The following is a 13207-nucleotide window of genomic DNA, read 5'->3' as shown; positions in this document are numbered from 1 at the left end:
TTTATTAAATTTTCTCATCTACATTCCGGACACCACTCATCTCTCCAGCATTACAAACACCGATTCAAATTATCACAGGACCCCTCAAGCCCAGGATGCAGCCTCCATACTAAAATAAGAGAAAACCTACTCTTCAACTGTTCTGCACTCATCCCACAAAAACAGACACCACACTACCTGACCTGTGTTCCCACTCACTGAATATGGCTAGCTTCCAGAGATAGAGGAGCTCCATTAAACATTTTAGGAACTCCCAGGCAGGAAGGTTAAGACAGGTTAAGTCAGGTACATGTATACATGCCTCAGCTTACCAATGACAAACCAACCCTAAAGGGAAGGGTATGAACAGCTTGGTTGACTATAAGCCAGCCATCTTGTCTGGGATTTAAACATGGGTTCCATATGATTGTGGGTTGCACAGATACTCACTACACTACAAAGGTGTACTTCATTTACTCATCAGACAATTTCATGATACTGCAATAACACTGGAAAGTACTTGCATATTTGCTATAGAGAAAATATATACTGTATGCTATATCTTTACCTTCTGAGAGCCCACTATCTCCATCTTTCCCAGTAGGCACACCTACAGGTTGTTCCATGTCAGATGATGATGCAAGGTCTCCATAATAAAGAGCCAAGGCTAAATGAAGCAATCTTAAAAACATGGGCAGCTGCATGTCTGACAAACTGAAGTGCAGCTGAGGGCAGAAGACATCATAACGAGTACAAAGAGGCTGAACAGAGTTGACCGTCTCAAATTGACGAACAACCCTGCATGACAATGAGCACCGGTACATCAGTGGTTCCTAGAATATAAAAGTGTTACAATTTCAATAATACTTTCAAAGAATATCAATTCATCTACCTATCTATACCATGTATACTTTCCTCACATCCAAACTCCTAATGATAGATAGCTAGTACATGCACAGATTACGTATGGATAGATATATGAGACAAAGATGAACAAAGCAATTCCTGTCTCACGTTATGCAAAAAACAAAAATGGATACAGTTTCTGAAAATATTTACCTTTAGAATTATTTTCAAGGTCAAAAGTCAGACCAAACAGCAATCTTGAGGCCATTTTTAGCCTGGATTTTTCATTATTCTACATCAGATCTATTTAGTAATGACTTACAAACACTCACCCCCAAGGCATTCAAGAGATGATTCACTGTCAAAATTTGAAACATTTGCTGAACAATTTAGCATGATGAACAAGATATATTAAGAGAGATGAGGTCATTGATTGACTTCACCAACAGGCAAGTTTTGTAAAAAGAATGTGGGCTAATAAATCAAATATCAACTAACTGCTTTTTATGAGAAGCATTTTAAAAAGTATAAGGACTTCTCTAACAAGTATCCACTTGAATAAGAGAGGTAACAGGATTGGAATGAATGAAGAAAAAGAGAAATATCAATAAAACAAAAAATCAAGAATCATGATGCAAAACATCTTGTCAAGACACATTGTAGTCTGACCTAGTATTGCAGAACACCATATGGAGGATACAGGTGTGGCTTAAGAAACCTGATTTTGTAAAAAACATAACCTTAGCTGTCAAGATGGGTACTCTTAAGATCACCCCTTGGACTTGTTGGATCAGAAGTCCTGCCAGTAGTAAAAGCACAGCATGTGATGAAGTTATGGTGAACCATGGAGTAGTTTACGGGCTTGCCAGTAGATGCTACATTGATTTTGGTGCATTATACATGAGAGATAGACTGAATAAGCGCAAATGAGACTGCCTGTTTATCTGTTCCTAAGAAGGAAGGAAAAACAAAAAGATCTAAAAAAACATTTAAACATTGTCAGCTGCTACCTGTAAGACACTTGGAAAGTGCACCATATTCTCCCACCTGTTACCCACAAAGCTTTTTCCTAACAAATGCTGGTCACACTGAGGTGGTCCTCTCTCACAGACATCAAGACAAAGAGAATGAGAAGGTGAAAGGAAGGATCTTCGAAGATAATCATCCACAAGAGAAAATAATGAAAAAAAAATAGTACCCTATCAAGATAAAATGCATACAGTGAGATGAAGAACAAGAGGGAGAAAATGAACTAACAGCAACAGAAAAATCTAATGGAAAAGCCTTAATAAGCTTGACATCGTAATCTTTGGGATTATACAATACAGATTATATCTCGATATCAAATGTAAAATATATTCTTTCAAAGTACAAGAGGATGTAAATTAAAAAGGTGGACTTATGTAGTGGGTGAGCTACTTTAGAGATAAAAAGTATTTCCGATGAAGATCCCACAGGACTGATTTTTGACTGTGCAATGAAGGCATTTTTTGTAAATGGGTGAAAGTGTGTACAGAGGTGCTAGTTTCACCTAATAAAGCAGCTTAGTATGAATAGTAAATACACAGCACATATAGTACCATCAAAGCTTTTGCACACTTTAATACACCAAACAAATGATAAGGATACATATATGAGAACTGAGAGGTTGAAGGCACTTCATTCATCCATTAAAATGAAATGAAGTTACACATGATAGACAGATAAACAGAAAGAACAATATTACACAATTTGCTATATCAAAATACATATTGTTTATCATACCTGGTAATTTTCTATCTTGCCTGATGCATTTCTTTTGTCCAAACAGACAGTTAAATCTGTAAGAGTTGCTAGGTTGCGAAGTATGAGGTCTTCTGCAGTTAAATCTGAAAAATAAGATCTGTATTTATTTAGGCATTCAATGAAAACGTAAAGTAAATCTTCCTTAGATATAGTTTCATTATATTTCTTATAACCAAATAGGGTATATGTTAACAACACCCGAAGTTTAACCCTTTAGCATTTACAAACACCTTTGTTGGTCTGTTCATATATGTATATATCTTTGTTTTAAGGATTCCTGCCACAATTTCAAGGCTATACTCTAGGTAGGAGTAAGGAGGGAATTCATACGGGTGCCAAATGCTTCCGCAGGACATATATTCTCAGATATACAGCAGACACAAAAGGGAAAGAAAATGCACAATCTTTGTCAACATTACTACATTTACCAATATCTGCTGACAGGTAATTATCTGTATAAATCTTTCTTACAAAGTATATCTATCATTATCTAGAATGATAATCATTCTACTAGCATACAGAGGAGCAAAAATGAATGTTGCCAAACAGTCAACAATGTCCACTTTTATTTCTAGCAGCATTGGTGAAGCAGCCACCCCCCCCCCCATTAAAAAAGGCTGACTTTAATTCAATACTATTCATCTCTGTCTGTGATTCATCTTTGTCTGTGAAGATAAAAATTCCTCTTTGTGGGTTAAAAAACCTTAAATGTACAAGGAAAAACACAATGTGTGGATGCTACAGGAATAACTGAGGTACCTAATCTGGATGCTACAGGGATAACTGAGATACCTAATTCCAAAGTAATTGTACAAAACACCCCTAGAAATATAAAATTGTACATTCAAAAAAGCCAAAAAGGATGGGTGAGTTGGAAATAAAATGCCCAAGAAAACAGTTTGGTGTAAAGGGATGGATCAAATAAAAAATGATATGGTAAAAGATACATGTAAGAGTATGTATCAGAGAGATGAAGAGGGTGTGCTAAAAATCTCTGAATATATATATATATGAAAGGATGTATGAGGGGAGGATGACTAAGAAGGTATACATGTCAAAGGTGGAGGGAACAATGAAAAAGAGGGAAACTAAGGAGAAGCTGGAAGGATGGAGTGAAAGATGCTTTGAAGGTTCAGGGACTGAGCATGTAAAAAGGTGCAAAGCATGCAATAGATAGAACGAATTGAAGCAGACTCAACTATAGCTAACATCTAAATATCATTTCAGAACAAAATACAGAATGTCTATCCAATATATCAGTAATGACTGGACAACACAGAATCTGGTCTCACCTATAAATGCTGGAGTCCAGTTACCATCAACAGAACGAAATTCAAGAGTCTTGATATTGATGGATAAGACTATATCATCTTCAACATACTTCAAAATAACATTGTTGCATACTATACAAACATTGTTGATTATTCTGTTGATGAGGCCTTGAACATAACTAGTTGGAACTTCAAGATCTTGCCTGAAAGTACAGCAAATATCATTCACACTTCTTTTAATTACCAAATAATATTACAGTGCATGGATATATATATTTACCTTAAGTTACCTACCTGCCAATGGAACTCCTTTTTGGAAGCTCCAACAACATTCAGGAACCCAGACAGATCCATCAGGCATACTTAAGAGTCATTCACATAGGGTGCATCTCCAAAATCATCAAACTTTATGACGGTGTCCATCATGGGGCAGTTCTTTTTCTAACTTTTCAGTCTCTTCCTATGAGGTAACCCTCCTCCCCATCACCTCAAAAAAATCACAGTGTGAAAGCCCTCTCCTGTGATAGTGACTTCACAACCACATCACAGCATAATAATGTTACTCAAACAAAACAAACATGAAACACTAAATCATACATGCAGAACAATGGCTCACTTAATCACTCATAGCTCAGTTCATAAAGCTTTCTGTGTCCATACAGTATGCAGTTTTTGGCTGACTTGGGTGATGATACTGTTGAAACAGGAAATGGCATGGCCTAGGGACAGGAACTTACCAAAGGTGAAGTGCAGGAGCTTGGATTCTATGTGATATGTAAAAGTTGCCACTCTGCTTCCCTGCAGTTTGAGTGTCCTGTGTGAACTGATTGGGTGGGTGGTCAGAGGAGAGTTCCTGCAGTATTCATCGACTGGTCACTATATTAAGTGTCCTGAGTATTCTTCAACTGGTCCCCATATAAAGTGTTGGTGTGCAAAAGGTAATGTTGGCTGTTGAAGTAATGAGTTGAGAGTCTTGCTGACTGGTTATATTAATTGAAAAAGTTAAGAATACAACTAGTTTATGTGTGGCCCACCTCAGGGTTCTTGGGTGTAGGTTTAATGTTAAGCCAAGAAGGATGTGGATTTTGAAATCCCCATACAAAAATGTGTTCGGGCTTTTCATCAGAACCTGAAGGTGTGGGATGTACTGAGCAGGACTCATGGTGGATGCATCAGGGAAGGATATGTAGGACTTGACTGTGTTGCATTATTGTAGTTTTTTTTTTTTTTTTTGCTTTGTCGCTGTCTCCCGCATTTGCGAGGTAGCGCAAGGAAACAGACGAAAGAAATGGCCCAACCCACCCCCATACACATGCCTTGATTCAATCCACTGACAGCACGTCAACCCCGGTATACCACATCGCTCCAATTCACTCTATTCTTTGCCCTCCTTTCACCCTCCTGCATGTTCAGGCCCCGATCACACAAAATCTTTTTCACTCCATCTTTCCACCTCCAATTTGGTCTCCCTCTTCTCCTCGTTCCCTCCACCTCCGACACATATATCCTCTTGGTCAATCTTTCCTCACTCATTCTCTCCATGTGACCAAACCATTTCAAAACACCCTCTTCTGCTCTCTCAACCACGCTCTTTTTATTTCCACACATCTCTCTTACCCTTTACGTTACTTACTCGATCAAACCACCTCACACCACACATTGTCCTCAAACATCTCATTTCCAGCACATCCATCCTCCTGCGCACAACTCTATCCATAGTCCACGCCTCGCAACCATACAACATTGTTGGAACCACTATTCCTTCAAACATACCCATTTTTGCTTTCCGAGATAATGTTCTCGACTTCCACACATTCTTCAAGGCTCCCAGAATTTTCGCCCCCTCCCCCACCCTATGATCCACTTCCGCTTCCATGGTTCCATCCGCTGCCAGATCCACTCCCAGATATCTAAAACACTTCACTTCCTCCAGTTTTTCTCCATTCAAACTCACCTCCCAATCGAATTGACCCTCAACCCTACTGTACCTAATAACCTTGCTCTTATTCACATTTACTCTTAACTTTCTTCTTTCACACACTTTACCAAACTCAGTCACCAGCCTCTGCAGTTTCTCACATGAATCAGCCACCAGCGCTGTATCATCAGCGAACAACAACTGACTCACTTCCCAAGCTCTCTCATCCCCAACAGACTTCATACTTGCCCCCCTTTCCAAAACTCTTGCATTCACCTCCCTAACAACCCCATCCATAAACAAATTAAACAATATTTCAAGAGAGTTTACATTGCTCATGATAGGTTTTGTGTGCTCAGTGGAATCAATGAATGGTATATTGTGGTGTTCAAGTGTTACATTTCCTTGTCCTTGTTGTCACTCTTGTCTAAAGGTAGTGTAATTGTAGAAGGGAGGAAGGGTATATTTGAATGCAATTCTGGTTTTCTGAAGGAAGGCTACATGCACGCTGAGTTTTTTTAGTAGACTACATAGTTTTGTACATCCTTTTTTGATGACAATAATGTTAAACTGGATAAAATTTTGTAAACAAATTGGGTTCAGTGGGACAGTAGTGTTTGTTTTTGTACGAAAGTGCCATGTGTTCTATACTGGTGTTTGTTTACTTATTGGCGGAAAAATTACACAGACACATTAAGTAGTAGTCAGTAAGAGCAATTTGTAGGTGCCTCTGCAAAAGCTGCAGAAGAGTTGTCCTCTGCCAGTGGTCTGTTTGGGGCGAGGCACCAAAGGCTAAAAAGCAGAACTGGAGTTCAATTGTTATGGAGACTACTGCTGGGGCCACCCCCTTGAGGGAGTTCATAGACTTCCATAACTAGGAATGATGTTAACCCCCCTCCTTCCATGGGTAACCCAATCACCCAGAAAGTCTTTAGAATATCTAGATCACAAGGGTCCAGTTTAAGAATATGCAGTTTTGGAAGGTAAGACAATTCAAAATTTCAAACAACTACCAAATTTACCAAAACAAAATATAAACAGTCTCAATATTCTTCAAAACTGATGGTCTCACCTCCTTTGCCTACGTCTCACATCTGCAGATTTAGGTCCAGTTCCACTTTGGCTGGAAGACTCTGAGCTGGCAGTTTCTCCACCCTTTAGTTTCAGAATACATTCTGAAAAAACAGTAATCTATCTTTATCTGTCTATATCCAATGGTCTAACTCCGACTATCCAACTGGGTGGTGTACGCAATCTCAATGCATTGCCATCCTTGCAAAATATCAAACATTTATCCTTGCTTACAACCTTCTCAACCTTACTCTGTCCTTTCTCTCCATCCTTCCACCTCACTTACATACAATCACTCAAGAAAATCTTCAGAATCCAATCTTTTTACATGCCAAACCCACATTAGCATTGCAATGTCCATTTTTCCATGTATAATTCTGACAATATTAATTTCCTGATTACTCTCCTTACTCCAAATCCTAGTCCCAGAAAATCCATCTCTAAAACAAGCACATTTGTACAAAGTCCTCTTAATTCCAAAAATAGCGCTTCTTTCTCATATATCAAGGTAAAGCAACATGCAACTTATAATAAACCATGTAATACTTGCTTAACAATGTTTCTACCCCTTATTCCTTATCTCTGGATGCCAGCAACTTACCTCCCTTTTAACATCCTATAAGATATCCCAGCAGCAACCCATACACTTTCACTCAGTACACTCCCACTAAGCTTGTAATTTCAGATCCTTTCTAACTTCTCACCATACAACTAGATCTTATGCCTTAAATTCCATCACAAATACTACCAACTTGCCCTTTTTAGCATTCATCTTAAACCTCCTCCTTGGTCCTAAACCAACGTTCCTATAGACAGTGATGTTAAAAGTACAAAACGAACGGGAAAAATCTACAAAATGGAACAATGCAAATGATCTGTAGTTAGTTTCTCTTCAATCTGAGATTCACAAGGCAAAAGAAACTAGGTTTTCTTTTTAGTATTTTCTATTGTGACACATGTCATTTACTTTTGATGAATGAAAAAATCTTTTGAAATCAATATTACCTACCAATTGTGTTAATGGTAATAACAATTGGTTCTGATGTTAGCTTGGTCCATGGAACATGAATCCTCAACTCATGTATATGGCCATTCACAAAAGAGAAGGGAAGCCGCAACTCCTGCTCAAGCACATCCAGTCGTAAATCCAAGTTGTTGAACACAGCATCCCCTCCCCATAAGGATACCTAAAAAACAATACTAATCAATTTTCACATAAAATTGAGCATATTTCTAAGTATGCTAATAAAATCAAGGAAGAAAGTATATAACTGCCTTGAACTACATACGCCACAGATAATATCTTTATGAAAAAGAGGATATTGGAACAGAACACTGGAAAAATCTTAAAAATTGATAAAAGACGGAAAATTTTTCAGAAAGAGTATCCTTGGGTGGCAATGGCAAAAACAAACAATCAATATGATCAGATGAAATATAAACTGTGCTAGTGACATGAATGGAAGCAAGCAGTCACAAACAATAGGTTCAAATATGGCACGAATGTATGTGGGTAGAAAAGTGCACAAAGTAACAAGATATATGCCAAAATGGATATCTATGAGTGATTTCATATGTACCACCTTGGTGTAAATAGGAGAGTGAATGAATGGTAATACGAAAAAACAGCAACTGACTCTAGTCAAGTCACAATCAGGAATTGAGCTGACACTTTTGCTGAGGTAACTGGTTTAGCCAGTAACTACAGTTGCTAGGTTAGAACCATTAGCTGATACAGCAAAAACTACTGGATGAATTTATATTTGTTAAATATCATGAATACATAGAACTTATATTTATCAAATATCATGAATACATAGAAACAATATAATTCTAATATAATCAATAATTCTAGGTCTAACTGGATTTTAGGGCAAATTACCCAGAAAGAAGTCCCTACCATAACATATTTACCCATATAAACATCAATGATGCATTCTTTTGAATTAATAACCATATGTCTTCATTTTCAGTATTTTCTACAGTCTTGAGATACATACATAAACAAAGAACAGGAGGTCCCAACGTACAAACACCCATATTTACAAATGAGCTCCAAAAAAACGATATCTACTTCCTAGTTTGACACACAATTAATCATTTATTCTAATGAATTGCTGCATTGCATCTTTTCTCATTAAGTGTTGCTGAATATTATGTTCTATTAATTATATTTACTTTGGAATACAATATCTAATACACTATTATAGTCAGGTATAGGTATTTCCTTGAATCTTAAGCATTTCTATAATTTTCCAACTTATGAACAGATCAACTTACGAATTAGGTCCAGGAACCTAACCCATTCATAACACAAATGATTGCTAGCAAAAACAAGATATATTCATAATATAATCTAACACTTCAACCTACTTGTGAGTCCTCTGGTTTAAGATTCTTAATGTATTTATCCACATAGTTGAGGATGATGGGTGTGATGTAGGATTCTATACGTAACATCCTCACTAAAGTTTAACCATCTGGGACCTGAAAAAATTTCAAATAATCATCACAGCAAAGTTACATACAAAAATGTCTGAGAGAATATTTTCTTTATACAATGTATATGAATGAAAGAGGACAAAGGTAAACTACATTTCTGCAACTTTGTTCTGGATACTAAATTAATGGTATTAAGAAAGAAGTTTGTGTAAGCTTCATAAAGGTCTAGGCAAACACAAGATTCTTTCAAAATTTTGAAAAAATCAGATAAGCCTCATAACAATACTTTATGCAGTGTGAAAAGGTGTTTTTCTATCACTTCCATAAATCTGTTTCTGCACTACCCTTAAAGTAAAGCATTCCTATATATCATATGGGGATTAAAGATGTGGAGGGAATGTGATCATGATCATTCTTTTTATTTTACAGATTTAAATAATTCTATAATTAGAAGAGTTACAATTAAAGAAAATGGAGGGATAATCAACATAAAAAGAGATGAACATTTCTAGAGATCAACAGATTTAATAAAAACTACAAGAAACTTCAAAGGACCTAGATTCAATTTTCAATGTAGTGGTCAAAATACGCTAGTGTCTGTCATCTACTGCATACAATCACATGGTGAAACATTCATGCTCGAATGTGTTTGTGCAATGGAAAGTGTCTGTGCAAATGAACCCCTACGAACTCACAAGTAACAAACTGGATGTAAGCACAACAACCAATTACATATTTTCAAATCAACACTAGAAATAAGGTATATACCAGTCTCCAGGGCAATATATACAAGTTAATTTATGCAAGTGCTCACAGGCTAAATTTTACATCAATTAACCCCAGATATTTCCTACACCTTAAAGCCTCATCACTAACACCTAATTCAAAGCTGTAGGATAAAAGACACATAAGTCACATATATATGGACATTGCTGGGTCAAACAATATCATGTCAACACTTTCTCTTAAGCATCTTCATTACAGGATATATCATTGTTTGTAATTACCTCACCCATGCCTAGCACAATGTAATCCTTACATGGATGATGATTTAAACAGGATATATTCTCACCATCGTAGGATTACATTTACAATGAGATAGGCAAGGGGAGAAATAAGCTAGGGTGAGATGCCTAATTACAGGGTATGGGAAAGTTGATTAGTTTGGTTGTCTTAATACTTTCCCTCCACTCCAAGATGGTAATGGGTAAGAACTCTCCAAGCAACAACCTCTGGATTTATTGTACATGAATTCTATCTTTTCTCCTCAGACCTGATGACAATATAAATATCAACATTTTCAAAAACTTTCCATCTACACAAAATATAAATAAACTCAATACTATAAATAAAGAAATTCAAACAATGTCAACATATAATGTTTGACCCACTGGTGCCAATATCTTGGTAAAGTAATTACCTAAAAAGTACTGATTGTAATCACTCCCAGCATTTTTCTAGTTTGTAAAAAAAAATTCACTAACATTGTAAAAGAAAATCTATTACATAACACAGATTCGTGGTCCCACTAAATCAAAACTTTATCACTGGGTGGAACAACAACAGACAAAAGAATAAGCTTTCCTCATATAATTTGCAATATATCTTTCTAAAGGAATAGTATTTTTTTCTTTCTCCATTCAAAGGATTTACTTTCATGACTTTCATCTCGGACAAATTATAACACACTGGCTAATCATATCCGGACAAATGTTACATATTCAGTTATAATTAACGTTACAGATTACAAATGCTGCAGCAGTTTTTGATAAGGGGCGGAAGCCGGTAGCATTTCGGTCCCAACTGCAGTTATTAGTTATCCATAACTTCTCTTGATGTAATCCCGATTCTAGCTGTTTTACAATCTATTCTACAGTGAAAGGGAACAGAAGACCAAAATTGTGTATACATAAACAAAGGGGCTCTACCCATGACAAAGTTGGGAACTTCCCACATATTACCAACCTTATAAAGTTCATGTACTATATGAAAACATATATAACAGACAGAAGAGGTAGACTATCCTCTCTTCTAAAAGCACAAAACATTTGAAATACATACCCCTAACAGATACAGAATGCCAAGCATAAATTTACATTATCGTAAATTTTGACGGGGTGTTCGTAGTGCCACTGTTTACATTCGATCGTCGCTTGTTGTGGAAACGTCATCAAAACGTCAACACTCCTGATATTCCACTCAAAATCGATTTAATGTCAAATATATTGTTTTATAAGTAATATATTTTTACTGTTGCCAAAGATTAACATAAGTGGGCATTAATAGATATTTGGAAAAATAGGTTTCCCGAACAAAAAAGAAAATCTTACGAACACATGCACAAATAAGTTTATTCCTTTCGAATGAACTCAATTTGTTGTTACAATCCAGTATGTTGTATGTCGACAGAATTGAAAAAACGAACTATAGATAATATTAGAAGACAATCAATATTGATATGAAATATGACATTTATGCGAATGATTAAATGAACACACCATCACTCTGTACAGAGTCAAGAATAAAGGAAATGACAGAACAGTTCGAAGTATAAACCGGAGTCAAACGGAAAAGTAGTCACCTCTTTTATTCCTCATACATGCCTTGATATTTACAAAAAAAAAAAAAAAAGAACATAAAAAGACAACATAACATGCTCTGACGACGTAGCTAGCATGTGATAACGAGATACAATTCGGGAACATTACTTCATTATGCAATTCCCTATACTAAGATGAAAACATACCATTGAAATGAAGCACAAAAAATGTAAATCAATATTCTTATTTCCATCCTAATATGTGGGTCAGAAGCATGGTCACACAATGAAGTTCATAGATCTAGGCTCCCACAATCAAAAACATGATCACACAACCAAGTTCATAGATCACAGGATACCACACTGAAAGCAACGAGGCTAATCCCATTAGACCCAAGAAAGATTAGATGAAAAATACAAAGATAAGAGAGGACTTAAATGATCATGATCAAGATGGTCATCTTCAAGGAACGGAAGGTTATAAGATATATGCCAATAAGTAGCCAAAGCTCACTTAGAAGTGGAAGCTGAAGAAAACAGTGAATGAGGAGAAGGACGAGTGGAGAATTCTAATAAGAAAGCCGTCAATAGACACATTAAGTCTACCTTGGGAAAGTTTATTGTTGAAGTCATTATATCCATTATAACATGCATGTGTGGATGTGCGTTTTGTGTGTATCGTGATGAACGCTTCATCCAAAATTTAATTCATATGTATTCATAGTGTGTGTGTGTGTGTGTAAAGATACACCAATAAGCTTGGCATGGGCTCTAAAAAAAAAAAAACATTTAGGCATTTAATACTATAACTTACATCAGAGTAGATGGATATATAATCCTGGTTGCTGCCGCAGCATCTTCCCAACATAATGCAGTAGATCTGTCACATCACTGTCCAGCAACAGCCATTATTTGGAAAATTGAAGACCCACTAGTGCTTCTTGCTACAGAAGGAGAAGGCTTTACACATTGCGTGTGAATCAGTATGACGTTTAACTACCCCCATACGAGAATTATATTCAATTTATAGTCCTCATAAGCTGAGGACTACCCAAAAACTTTTTCCTTCAATCTACAACCATATTTTAGAAGTTCAGATATTCAATGTAAAGATGGGTTCTACTTGTATCAAAGACATATAACTAAATCAAAAATTTTATATGCCTGTGTATAATTTACGGTAGAAGAACTCAAGAATTAATAAATAATTATACCACATATAAGAGTTTTAATATCAACTGTTGTTCTTAAGTAAGATAAGAGACAATTTGCTTTTTTTTTTACAATAATAGCTATGATTATATCCTTACAATATTCCACTAAAAACGTTATGGATCATTTTCTTTACAGATCATA

The 13207-nt window shown here is 36.2% G+C and overlaps 1 protein-coding gene across 1 annotated transcript in view; it reads right to left on the bottom strand.

Moving 5' to 3' along the window:
* The window catches only part of Vps13B (vacuolar protein sorting 13B), an 85553-nt gene extending 74089 nt beyond the window's left edge, over positions 1-11464 (bottom strand). The window contains 7 exon segments of the mRNA XM_071669425.1: positions 548-812; positions 2590-2693; positions 3903-4084; positions 6872-6974; positions 7880-8057; positions 9244-9357; positions 11374-11464. Of these exon segments, the coding sequence (XP_071525526.1) occupies positions 548-812; positions 2590-2693; positions 3903-4084; positions 6872-6974; positions 7880-8057; positions 9244-9330 (919 nt within the window). The 5' untranslated portion in view covers positions 9331-9357; positions 11374-11464.
* Between the last annotated feature and the right edge of the window lie 1743 nt (positions 11465-13207).

Source organism: Panulirus ornatus, chromosome 14 (assembly GCF_036320965.1).
Source record: "Panulirus ornatus isolate Po-2019 chromosome 14, ASM3632096v1, whole genome shotgun sequence".
NCBI lineage: Eukaryota > Metazoa > Arthropoda > Malacostraca > Decapoda > Palinuridae > Panulirus > Panulirus ornatus.
The sequence above is the reverse complement of the archived record's forward strand: the minus strand, read 5'-3'. Positions and strand labels throughout refer to the sequence as shown.